We start from the raw sequence: 13962 nt of genomic DNA on the forward strand, positions 1-13962 counted from the left end.
CCGGGACCCCGCCGCGTTCCCAAGGCTCCCTGCTGGGAGGGGCGGGGCGAGCGCGCGGCGGCGGCGGCCGGAGGCGGGGGGGCCCGGGGGAGGCGGGAGGCGGGGCCGCGCGAGGCCCGGGTTCTGGGCTCGGGGGCGCGCGGCGCGGGCCCGCGGGGCAGCGGGACCAGGCGGCGGCGGGGCGCGGACGCCGCAGGTGGCTCGGGCTGGGCGCCGGGAGCGCGGGCGGCGGCTGGGGCGTGGAGGCGGGAGGCGGCCCTCGCTCGGCTGCGTCTCCGCCGGGGCGCTGCGGGCTGAGACCAGCGAGCCGAGGCGGGGAAGGGCGCGCGGCACCCCCTGGACGGCCCTCGGCATGTTCCGCGAGGCGAGGGTGGTCCTCCCGCCCGTGGGCTGAGGCGGCGGCGGCGGCCCGAAGAAGCGACATGCACCTGCCGGGCGCGGCTTAGAGGACGCGGCCGGCGGCGAGTCCCGGCCGCCAGCCGGGGGGCTCCCTTCGCCCGGCGGCCGCCGCCGCCTCCCGCCGCCGCGGGCCCGAGCTGGAGCGGCGGAGGGGGCGCCCCGACATGGCGGCCCGGAGCGCCCCGAGCTGCCACCTGCGGCTCGAGTGGGTGTACGGCTATCGGGGCCACCAGTGCCGCAACAACCTCTACTACACGGCGGCCAAGGAGATCGTGTACTTCGTGGCGGGCGTCGGCGTCGTGTACAGCCCGCGGGAGCACCGGCAGAAGTTCTACCGCGGCCACAGCGACGACATCATCAGGTACCGGCGCGGGGGCGGGGGCGGGGGCGGGAGGGGGCGGCCGCCGTCCCCGCCGGGAACCCTTCGCGGGGTTTGCACTGGCCGACCTCCCGGGTGCGGTGACCCGGTGCAGCAGGGAGCATCGCCGCGGAGACAGCCCGCAGGCGTCTCGTCCCGAAGCCACCCCGTTCTCCTGCAAACGCCTCTCCCCATCCTCGGGCTCTGGTCTCCCTCGGGGCGGGGCGGTGACACCCAGTCCGCGGGTCGCCGGGCGTTCGGCGCTCGGTATCCTCCTCCCCCCCACGTTCATGAACCTGCACAAAGGTTATTTAGGTAGCAGTTGACTCCTTTACATCCCGCCCGAGATTTCTGATTCAACGAATTCTTAAAGCGCCGGTGGGAAGTCCTTTACCTAATGGAGAACTGATCGAAACCAGGGACCGCGAGCTGGAGGCTGGTCCCGGGGCGCGCGCCCGGGTGGGCTCCTGGAGGGCGCTCACCTCTGGGCCGCAATGATTAGTTCAGGCTTCACCGCCTGCTGTTAGCAGCAGACAGAAAAGAAACCCCGGTTCTTTAGAGATTGACATTTGCACCCGCAAAGGCAGTTTGGGAGTAGGTTTCATCTGAAAGAAGCTCCCGTTTCCCAATTCCCTTGTTTTCTTTAAAGTACCCCTAAATAAGTTTACTTTTGTATTTTTGGCTTACATTACATTTTTTTGTTGTTTTGCATTTTAATTCTCCTTTGGGTGAATTAGTTGTTGACATTTCTTTAGTGAATGGTGTATTTGAAATGTAAGTTTCAGTCGGTGTCTCAAGAAACTTTGGTGGCAAATAAAGTTGAAAGCTGCAGGAATTGTGCTAAGCCATTGATGGCTGCCTCAAGCACAGCATACGTGTCGGGGATGGAAGCCTGTACTTAAACTATCTTGAGAATGTGTTTGTGTGCTGCTTCTGGGTTTTTAATAGAAACTCTATGATTGGGTTTGGTTACTCCACAGGATTTAAATTGGGCACTTCAAATCCAGTATCTTCGTTTGGTGTCTTACAGGCAAGAAACATAAATTCTATAAACGACCAAGTTCATTTCTTTTGTGTGTACATCCATGATCTGTAAGGGGGAAAAAGAGTCTGGGACAAGCACAAGGCAGTAGGGTAAGATAGAGTAAAGGTACGGAGAGCAAAAATTGAGATTGCAGATAGGGAATCAGGGGTTGTTTTGGGGTTCATTTGTGTGTTTGTTGTTATTAATCCTAAGAGTAGAGTTCACGCCAGTTCTGTCTTTTTCATGATCCTTGACAGTTTCTTTCTTTTCCATGTGTTAGGTCGCCCACAGTACAGGGGATAGGTAATAACGTTACCTAGTTGAAGCAGTCATCCTCCAGGTACTCAGTTTATTAGGCTGAATTTAGTAGGTGAGGAAGGATTTTGAGGTCTTCTCAGAGTGTACCTTTATTGTGTGTACTCTTTGGTATTTGAAAGCAGGATGGTATGAGGGTCTTTGAAATCTAGATATGATTTATTTGATGGGGCACTATGCTTTTGTGCATCCAGTAGTAAGGAGAAGTTATGTCATATGTCACAATGCTTGAATTATTATAAATGTGTTTCCGTAAACTCTAAGGAAGGTAATGCTTTTGCTTTCCTTTCCTATGGGTAGGTAGGTAGGTAGATCTATAGATAGATGTAGTTGCACAACCCATACATTGTCTCACAATATTGCAAAATGGCAAGTTACTTTTATATAGACAAAAGATTTATCCTTAAAACAATTTATAACACTAAAAAGGTTTCCTGAAAAAATTGCAATGGGATAGTAAAATCGGAGTCACATGGCATCTTGAAATTGGTGGCACAAATGTAATACAGTACTAAGAATATAGATTAGGAATCAGTGAAAGCGCTCTGGAACTTTCATCTCGAACAATGACAGATCATTACTGTTTGTGAAATAGATCAGGCCAATGTTCAGACTTTTTCATTTTCTTTCAGTTCAGTGTTTGAAATATAAATACAGAAAGTACTTCAATGATTTTCAACTATTTCATAGCTAAAATGTAATATTCATAAATGTGATGCATAGTGGAAAACAGTGTTGTTGAAAAGTTAGCCTTAGTAATAAAAAGTTTACTGTTTTTTTATCATCTGTTTTGTTTCCATATTTGCTTGAAACTTAGGTAAAACTTATTGGTCAAATCTGACTTAGTCTGGGGCTAAACCAAATGAGCAGGTTATTTATGTTCTGAAACTGTAAATGCTCTATTGCTTGTAAAGAATGAATCAAAACCAGTTTATCATTCACTTACCAGTTTTTCTGTCATCTTACTACATCTAATATTGCTAATGATGGTGCCATATGACATCATTTTGTCCATGTTGCTTGTTGTTTTACTTCTTTTTACCATGTATGTCTATACTTCTCTAGTAATTTACCCTTTAGTTGTATTTATGTCAGTAGTGATTTATACAGAAATTAGTTTCACTGTCAGAAATAATACAGGAATTTTAGGGTCACTTTTTCTTATTTTTACAAGGTGGGGGCAAAAGTAGGCTTACAGTTGTTCCTATGGAAAATAATACAATCCTGTATAATAAAGAGCTAATATGCTAAGTAGACCGACCAGCAGAACAACAGTCTGGACAACCTTCCGGATGAAGCTGGGGCTGCAAGGGCCAACCGAGGCAGGCGGGGCTGCGAGGGCCAAGCCCCTTGCACGGATTTTGTGCATCGGGCCTCTAGTAATTAATAAAAATACAAGAATAAACTTCCTGTTTGCATACTCACAGCCATAAACCTACTTTTGCCCCCTCCCATATTGTAATCACAAGACTCTCCAGGAGACTGTATGCTCGGGTGATCAGGTGAAGGGGGAACGGGAGCAGAAAGATGTCTTCCAAAATACAAAACTGGCCTTCAAGATCTGTCCCAGCAGCTTCTAGTTTACTTGGTTATTTTAAAAAAATGACACATGGCTGGCAGGTGTAGATCCGTGTTGCTTAAACGTGTGGTCCTCAGACCAGTAGCCTCAGCATCACTTGGGAGCATCTTGTACATGGAGACCTCCAACCCCACGCAACCTACTGAATTAGATCCTGGATTTTAACACGCTCAGCTGACTGTAAACATATTGTAGTTTGAAGTTTGACCACCACACTCTATCTAGATCAGTGGTTTTCCAAGTGTGGGCCTCTAACCAGCAACATTGACATCACCTGGCAACTTGTTAGAACTACAAATTCTCAGAGCTCACCCCAGGCCCAATCAGAAACTCTGGGTATGGGGCCCAGCAGTTAATCCATGTTAATCACCTCCAGGTGATAATGATGTATTATGAAGTTTGAAAACCGCTGCTTCTAGATTCCTGATTCTCAACCCTGGCTGCATATTAGAGTCGCTTGGAGAGTTAAAATAACTCAAACATAAGAAAACCACCAATGGCTGAGTTTCATCCCTAGAAATTTGATTTAATTTGTTTAGGGTGGGTCTCAGGTATAATTTGCTTATTGTTGTTTGCTTCTGGTTTTAATTTTTAAGCTTTCCAGATGAGTCTGATATGCAGCCAGGGTTAAAAACCACTACTCTAGATATAGTAATAACCTGTGTTTAGCTGGAGGGCTAGGAAGTCAACCTAAAGAAACTCGGGGCCAAATTCATTCACTTACTATTATGCATTATATAACAATGTAGATAATCTGCTAAATGTTGAAACCCCTTTAAAAATGTTGGGCCTCTTGCTTTACGTTCTCCCTTGCTGGACATCCCTGTTTGGAATTTATTACCAAGTAAAGCAATCTTAACTCTGGTTTTCTCCTGGTGGATGTGCTCAGTACCATCAGGGGCTGGAAACACTGAAACACAGATGTCTTGCATCATCAATCCAGAAAAATGCTCACTAGATGGGGACCTGGAAGTTTCACGTAACAGGCAAAATTATACGTGCATCCTGGATGGTATCAAGTAAAGTGTAGCCCAGTGCTCAGGTGATGATTTCAACAGTATTATGGAACTGGTGCAGTGGGTTTGGCTGAGCGATTTGGACCGTGGAAAGTCCAGGATTGTCCATTAATAAGTTTCCATTTTGGAGCCAGAATCTGCAGTCAGAAATAGACCAAATATCCAACACGTTAACATCTGATAGGGCAGTGGTCGGCAAACTGCAGCTCGCGAGTCGCGATTTGCCGCTCTGTTGACTAATGAGTTTGCCGACCACTGTGATAAGGCATATAAGTGCCTATGAGGACAGATCATTTTCACTCTATGAAATTCTAAAGTGGATGTATTTTCATGGACAGTTGAAATAACACCCTAAGTTTATGTCCAGTCAGGGCATGGTAACTGAGATACTGTGTTTTGTAGGACTTGAGACCACGTGCTGCCACCAGCCATGCACGGAGCAGCCACTAATAGCTGACTAGCTTCTCTTTATGCCAGCTGGTATATTCCATTGTGTCTTCAATATGGGTCAATATTCTGAGACACATAGGTCTGTTAGGGATTACCTCTAACCAGTGTAAACAAGCTGCTTTGGTTACAGTGGTATCTATTCTACTTATAGGGCGGCATGTGGCATCACCCTATTGGCTAAAGACAGCAAGAACTAGTACAAATCCTTAAGAGCTTCTGGATCGTATCGACAGCATCACCCTCTGTGGGCCAATGTAATTTAAAGGTGGATTCGATTGTTAAAAAATCTAGTGCTCATCTCATGACACTGGCATGCATATCCATCTCAACACTAAACAGTTCTTTGGTGCTGATTGACTGCTAGAATGAGGGGATGGGTGTGGGACTGAAGATGGACATCACGCTCTGGATCTACCTGTTTTGGAGGCCATAGACAGGCTTGATTCATCGTTACACCACAAAATACTTGTTTTTTTCCTTCTGGGATAGGCAGTTTATCACAGCTGGATTGGCAAGCAAGCGGTTGTGATTGTAGGAGGTGTTAATTCAGATTTCACTCTAAAGACTACCATGTTCTTCACAGTCAGGGTGAGAATACATGATTTTACTTTAATCCAGAGGCTGGGGAATACAGGGATAAGGCAGAGAGATGGGTTGGATGTGAGGTAAGAATTCTGGATTGCATCATTGCCAGGGTGTGGATGGTTCAACCTCTTGCCTTTCATAGTGTCTATATTTTGCATTTCAACCAGCAATGTATTGCATTCCTGTTGTTCCATCCACATCCTTGTCTGCATTTAGCATTGTCAGTGTTTCAGATTTTGGCCATTCAAATAGGTAATGTAGTAGAATCTCATTGTTTTGCAGTGTATTTCCCTGATGACATGTGACGTGGAGCATCTTTTCATATACTTATTTGCCCTCTGTATATCTTCTTTGGTGAGGTGTCCATTAGGGTCTTTGGTCTAATTTTTAATTGGGTTGTTTGTTCTCTTATTGTTGAGTTTTAACAGTCCTTTATCAGATGTGTCTTTTGTAAAATTTTGTCCCAGTCTATGGTTTGTCTTCTAATGCTCTTGACATTGTCTTTCAGAGCAGAAATTTTTTATTTTAATGAAATGAGGATTAAAAAAATATATGGACAATAAAATGGCAATAAACACATATCTATCAACAGTTGAATCTAAAAAACAAAATAAATGAACAAGTAGAACAGAAACAGTCTCATGGATACAGAGAACATTTTGATGGTTGCCAGATGTTAGCAGTGGGTTTAATCAGATTTAGGAAGTTCTCTTTCTAAAATTCTTAGGTTGTTGTATTTTTATCATAAAAGGGGTTGGATTTTTGTCAAATGTGTTTTCTATGTCTATTTCTATGTATGGGGTATTGTTCTTTATTAATATGATATGTTGGTTGACTTCAATATGTTGAACTAAGTTTTATTTCCACTTACCTTCCCTTTTAATATTCATTTAGTATGTTCTGACTTGTTGACTAGTATCCCAAGCCATCCAGATATTCAAACCAGAAACCCTAGAATCATCATAGACCATCTCCTTTCCCTTCCTCCCTTTATCCAATCAGTTGATTCTATTTTAATATCCTCCTAACTTTTCCCTCTTTCATTACATCCTCCACCCTGATGCCATTTATTTTTTCCTTTCAAAGGTAAATCTCATCATCTAAATGTACTTGTAGAAAAATTTTTCAAGGTGAAATTTATATTCATTCCCTGTCTTCCGCTGATGTATATAAATCATTACCAACGGTTAGGTCTTTGTCTTGTATTTAAAGATTCATAGATTATTTTCTATGAATTATGGGTGACTTTTTGTTTCATAAAATGTTATTTGTACTTTAATATTAATGTTATTGTAGGAGTGCTACTAATACTATTTTTGGGCACTAAAGATATGGTCTAACTTTATCCAATAAAGGAGTAAAATGGGAAAGAGGGCTTAAAAATAGATGCATACCAACGGAGAGAATGGAATGTGGTAGGGTTGCTACTGATTTGTTGCTGTGGTTCAGTTGATCCTTGTGAACATTCTGTTTTTGGAGAAGTTTACACACACTGTATCAAGTTACAGGGATTAGGAGGTCTGTCATTAACTGTTTATCACATGTACTATTGAAGCAGTAACTCTTAGCCTGGATTTTTATAGAGGTTCTTTATTTTAAATCCAGTTATTTTAAATAGATGAGTAAAGTCTAATTTCACATTGGTATATGTTATGTATACCAAATATTATCAAACCTTTATAACCGATTTTAAGTCTCCTACTTGTTTGTTTTGCAGCCTTGCATTGCATCCTGAACGAGTATTGGTAGCAACAGGACAAGTTGGGAAAGAGCCTTATATCTGTGTTTGGGATTCATACACGGTGCAGACCATATCAGTTCTGAAGGATGTTCATACACACGGTATAGCTTGCTTAGCATTCGACTTAGATGGCCAGGTATGTGATAATTTTTTCTTTTTTTTTTTTTTTGTAACTGTGTTAAGAATGTGTACTATAAGAAATTATTATAAATCTATGAATATTAAATCAGAAAGCAATGATGAAAAGTATTTGTTCAAGGGTGGAGGTGGGTAGGTGGGATGAGTGGTTGGTGTATATGAGAACAGTGAGGTTTTTTAATTTTCTCAAGAACTTTTCAATTGAATTATCATGAAAGCTAAAGAGATTCTGATGCAGTGGAATATTACCTGGTTGGTCTAGAAAATTTTACACATAATTCTTTTCCAGGTTGTATATATTGATAAGACAAATGGAAGACATCTTAGGAAAATTAAGTTTAAGTAGAGTTATATACATTTTAATTTTTAGTTATAAGGTTTTCTATTAAAATTACATTTTTTATTGAAAATAACAAGGTAGTTCCTATATGAACTGTTTTTAGGCAAAAATCAAAGTTAAAAACAAAAGATATAATTAAAATTTCACTTAGTTTACTAATCAGTTCCCAAATTATTATTTACTTCTAGACAATGACTTCTTAAAAAATTAAACAAGTCAACAGCTTTTTGGTGGTGTTTTCATGGAACTTGTTTTACCTAAAACATATTTAAGAAGTGATAAAAAGTTGGATTTTGCAGGTGTGCAAAACTTTTATAGTCTTTAAAAGTTTTATGTTAAAATTAGAGTTTAAAAATTATTTTAACCTTTAGAAAAAATGTTAGTTACCTTTTTAATTCATAAAATTAATTTCATAGGTCTAGATTTAATAGGAACAGATTACATTGTGAGCTCTTCCCTTGAAAATGATATCCAGTAGATGTTTTATTTATAACTCTGAGGAATAGCTTCTTTGAGTAGCATAGATACATATGACTTTCTGATAAGAGTCGGTTAAGAGATCTATAAAGACTGGAACCTCTCATTTGGGGAAAAATGTGCTTCTAGGTTTAATATCATAGTGTAGCAGTGATCGTCAATTACAGAACCTTAATTTGTGTGCCATTTTTTATTATTTTTCAAGTCCCTTAATGTCCTCATATCAGAATTTATTTTATTTTTTAAAAGGAAGATAATAATACTTTTTACCTACTTTACAGGAGATGATATTTTATGAAATAAACCTACAAAGTTGTTTTTTAAAATCATTTACTAAAGGTGTTATGAAATCCAAGATGTTTTAACTGTGTGTCTGTATGTTTTAAATATAGATGTTTTCTTCTTAATTTTAAAATTGCCTTTTCTAAATGTAATATATTGCATTGCTGAGGAATTTCTCTTATATGTGTAAGGAGAAGTTATGCCCACCGCTTTTCTTAGTTGAAACCTTTAATTTCACTTATTTTAAGCAAGTTAAAAGAAAAGTCTTGGTTACATGTATTTTATTATCACAGATATTCATGAGAACATGTTACTTAAAATTTAAGCTTATAAAAAACATAATAACTAAAAGTTATTGAGCACATACTAAGTGTAAGGCATTGTCTACATTATCTCATTTAATCCTCACAACCCTATGAAATAGAGACTGTTATTATCTCTATTTTACAGATAAAGAAACTGAGACTTAGAGAGGTTAAATAACTTGCCCCAGGTTACACAGCTAGTAAATGGAACCAGAGCTGGAACCCAGGTCAGTCACACTCCAAAGCTCATGTTTTTAACCGCAATCCTCCACTGCCTCCCAAAAAGGAACTTAGGAGGTGCTTACTTATATTTCAAACGGAACTGATCCATCTTAAGAACAGTTAAATCCTGTAAGGAACTGCTTCCAGTTAAAGATAAAGCTAAGAAGAAAATATCTGAAATGATGTTAATGAGAAAATGCTTTTAGTTAAAAAATATATTTTAGTACATATCTCTCCACTCATATCTATAAACTATGAGATACCAACTAGGAAATACTGTATAATGTTTGCATTTTCTACTATAACGGAGACTATAAATGACCAGTTAAGATTTATCCAATGAATGCGTTTCCCTGTTAGTAGCAGTGCTGGGTGTTCTTTTCCCAGAGAGGTTCTTCTGAATGGATTATCTATGCCAACACTGCAAGTCTCCCTTACGGAGAATAATTAGGACATGAAAAGGCTAATTATACAAAGCCACATCAAACAGGGACTAAAATTTTATAGTAAATGGGGGAGGAGTAAGAGGAAGGGGGGTTTAGTAATTTATCTTGAAAATATAATTTAAAATAATAAAAGCACATTTCTCATATTTAATAAAATCTGTTACAGTTACAACTTTGCTAATTTATAGAATGAACCAAGAATAAAGTATTAATGTTTTTAACCTAATTTGTCAACTATATGCTGCTACAAAATAAAATGCTTTGGCTTACCATTGACTTTTGACACATAATTATGACGAGGGTCATTTTTACAAAAATATTAGGGGTTTCACTGTTTTTTTTTCCCCCCAAGGGCCTTCAGATAACCTCCTGATATCTAAACATATCTCAAGTGCCTATTGCATTTTTAAAAAATTGTCTTGTATTGCTCTTCCAGATCCTAACATCTAATGGCTTTCTGTATGATTTGAGCAATATTTACTTCCTAAAGTCCTATATCTTTTTCAAAATTAGTGATTTTTACTTTATAACATTGTAACAGTTAGATCTTATATAATGAACCCTGAGATCACAAGGATCCCCACACTAGGATCTTTTAACTTTAATTGTCCATTATTTGAAAGTATTTCACAAGATGCGTCTAGCTGTGGCTATTGGAATATTTTTCTTATTTGAGTATTTAGTATGCCAGAACTTTTTACTAAAAACTTCCATGGAGTTTTAAAGCTTTTAGCCAGTTGTGGCTTGCTTTGTGTGTATGATGAGTTGAGCCAGAGAGAAGAGGCAGTGGTAGAAAGCACAGAGCCCCTCTGGTATTCACTTTATAGTTGTCTTATGACATTTTAATTTCTGCGTAGTTTGCTTGTAGCAAGAGGTGAATATCTTTGTTTTAGCTAGATATTTGTTGATACCTTCTTGTTTTCAAATATTAAAGATTCACCTAAGGATTTTTTTTTCATTGATTTTTAGAGAGAATAGAAGTGGGGAGAGGGAGAGAGAGAGAGAAACAGATCAATGTGAGAGAGACACATCGATTGGTTGCCTCCTAAATGTGCCCCAACCAGGGCGGGGGATTGAACCTGCAACGCTTTGGTGCAAGGGCTGATGTTCTATCCACTGAGCAACACCGGCCAGCCAGGACTATTCTTGTCTTTTTACGTGAACCATTCATTCTACTCACTTGGGGGTTTAAATAGTAACTATACTTTGCAGAAACGGTTTCTAACAGGGTACTAGATGACATTTCTCATTTGGACAAGAAGAGGAAATAGGTTCTTAAAGCTAATTATGATTATGGTAAACTGATGATGATGATGATGATAGCCAACACTTATATAACATTAATTATATTCCAGGCACTCTTTTAACTCCTTTATATACAGGGTGGGGCAAAAGTAGGTTTACAGTTGTTCATATGAACAATTAATACAATAATAAATAATAATACAAGAATAAACTGTGTTTCACATATTTACAACTGTAAACTTACTTCTGTCCCACCCTGTGGGTATATATGTTAATTGTCATATTAACCCTATGAGGTACTTTTATTATCCCCACTTAATAGGTAAGGAAACTAAGGTACAGAGAGGCTTAAGAACTGTCCAAAGTCATCCAGTTAGTGAGAGATGGGGCTGGTGTTAAAATCTAGCAGTCAGCTACCAGAATCCATGGTCTAAACCAGAGATTAGTGAACTTTCTATAACAAGTCAGATAGTAAATAGTTTAAGCTTTGTGGGCCGTGTGGTCTCAGGGACAACGACTCAGCTCTGCCCTGTAGTGTGAACGGTCATAGACAGCTTGTAAAAGAGTGTGTGTGGCTGTGTCCCCAACTTTATTTACAAAAACCAGGGTGCAGGTAGAGTTTGGCCTGAGAATTGTACTTTGCAACCCCTGCTTCTAAATCAGTGCTTTTCTTTTCTTTCTTTTTTTTTTTAAATATATTTTATTGATATTTTACAGAGAGGAAGGGAGAGGGATAGAGAGCTAGAAACATCGATGAGAGAGAAACATCGATCAGCTGCCTCCTGCACACCTCCCACTGGGGATGTGCCCGCAACCAAAGTACATGCCCTTGACCAGAATCGAACCCGGGACCCTTCAGTCCACGGGCCGACGCTCTATCCACTGAGCCAAACCGGTTTCGGCTAAATCAGTGCTTTTCAAAGTATGTGTTGTGGGTCGGTCCTTGTGATTTCTTCTTTAACCCTTCATTTACTAAGAAGTGTGTGTATTGTTAATTTACAAATATTTGAAGGATTTTCTGTGTAAACTTCATACTATTCTGATTTCTGTTTTTGTCAGAAACGAATAACTTAGTTTTCTTACCTATCAAGTGGAGATAATAAAAGTACCTCATAGGATAATAACTTCATGCTTATTCTGATTTCTGTTTTTGAAAATACAGAAAACATACTCTGTATTTTCATTTTTAGAAATTTGTTTAGGCTTATTTTGCGATTCAAAATTTTGTGATCTTAATGAAGCATCATGTACATTTGGAAAGGGTAGGGAAAAATATGTCTTCTTCTGTTTCCTTCTGTTTATTGTGCTGTTGTTCTCATTCATTTTATTTCTACCTGTTTTGTACACCCCATAATAACTTGCTATTTTTGCCTAGAATAGTTTTAAAGGCAAATTAAAAACAAGAAAAATCATATTTACCATTTGGGTGCTCTTCATGCATATATGTGTAAATTAAGTCTTGAGTGACTGACCCTTTGTGAATTTGGGAGTTTTTTCGCCTAGCTTCTTAGTAATTGTTTTTTCTTCCTCAGAATTTGTTCTTTGCTTGGCCTCAGGATTTTACCCTGTGCATGAAATATTGGTGTTCTCAAGGGGACTTAGAAATAGATTCTATGGAGCTCTTTCTCTGTTCTGCAAATTCTAGCCATCTTGGCTTCTCTGAACTCTAGGCTGTCTTCTCCAATCAGCAAGTCTGCTGGGCTGTGTCTGTATCCACCTTTCTGGGCTGTAGTCTGGAAGTTGCCTTCTAGATAAAGGCTGGGGCAATTTCATGACTCACCTTGTTTGTTTCCCCCCTTTCAGGATTCACAGTTCTTCACTTCCTATTATGAATGTCTGAAAACATTTGTTTCATGTATTTTGTACAGTTTTCGGGTGGTTTATAGCAGCAGATCAAGTTCAGACCCTGATACTCATTCACGGCCAGAAGTTCATCTTTCATGTTTGTTAACCTCTCTCCTGCTTTCCATCTCACTGTCTCCTCTTTTCAATTCTCTCTTTACTTCCCTCTAATCGCCTACTTAACTCTTCCAATGAGTTTTGAATTTCATTTATTTTTTCATATCTAGAAATTCTCTTTGCTTCTTCAAATCTGCCTGGATACTTTTTATAGTCTCCTATTCTTTGCTCATATGAAGATATTTTTAAGTCTTATACTTATTTTATATAATCTGATAAATCCAATGTCTGATGTTTTGCAGGGCTGATTTTGCTGTTTGTCGTGACTTTCTGATTCTCGCTCAGTCTCTTACGCCTGTGATTATTGGGAACAGGTTTATTTTTTATTTTATTGATGGCTATCTTTACAAATACTTTGAGGGATGGGTGTTTTAGTCCTCCACGTAGGATCTATATCTGCCTGTGCAACATTGTTGAAAAATGCTTGAAGATTCTGCAGTCCTTAGGACCACTCCGAATGAAAATTTCCACTCGATGGATTTATGATTAATGTGGATTTAGGCCTTACAGCCACATGAAGGCTGCTTGTGGCTACAGATTTTCAGGGTAGTTTTCCTCCTTTCATGCATTGCCACTCCTCCTTAAAATAGGATAGTCTCTTGTTTTCCCTTACTTTGAGGAGTTTGCTGCTTTAGTTAGAGGTTTGCAAATCAAATCCCTACCTTAGGCGTGTCCTAAACTCTATTTCCTATTCCTGTTCAGCCTACAGAACAAAATCAGGCTTACCAGGACGTAGCTAACACCTTCAGAGTAAAGTGGATGGATGTAGGAGCTCTTATTATTCAAGATTCCCATAGGACACAACTTCGTGCTCTCAGATGTCTTAATTTTCGGCAGCTCAGTAGTGCATCTAAAAGATGTTTTTACATTTTATCTAACATTTTTAGTTTTTGACAGGAGACTCGTTTAGGGTATTTTGCCAATCCTACTGTTAGACATGGAAGTCATTCTTCTGTTTCTTAATGTAAAGAATCACACATATGTGCAAATATTAACAAGATGAAATATATCCAGCCTTTCTCTAGAAGGTCTATAAAATATAACTGTTTTGATGTTTATAATACCCACGAGTAGAATTTGC

General features: G+C 39.8%; 1 protein-coding gene across 10 annotated transcripts in view; it reads left to right on the forward strand.

Moving 5' to 3' along the window:
- Positions 1–544: 544 nt before the first annotated feature.
- EML5 (EMAP like 5) overlaps positions 545–13962 on the forward strand; it is a 122951-nt gene continuing 109533 nt past the window's right edge. For all 10 annotated transcript variants that reach the window (XR_013961430.1, XR_013961431.1, XR_013961432.1 and 7 more), the window contains exons 1-2: positions 545–760; positions 7444–7603. Coding sequence is in view for 7 of the 10 variants with exons in the window: in XM_080684417.1 (XP_080540543.1) it covers positions 564–760; positions 7444–7603 (357 nt within the window). In the remaining 3 variants the exon portion in view is untranslated. The remainder of the gene's footprint in view (positions 761–7443; positions 7604–13962) is intronic.

The sequence above is a fragment of the Plecotus auritus genome, assembly GCF_963455305.1.
Source record: "Plecotus auritus genome assembly, chromosome: 1".
Classification (NCBI taxonomy): Eukaryota; Metazoa; Chordata; class Mammalia; order Chiroptera; family Vespertilionidae; genus Plecotus; species Plecotus auritus.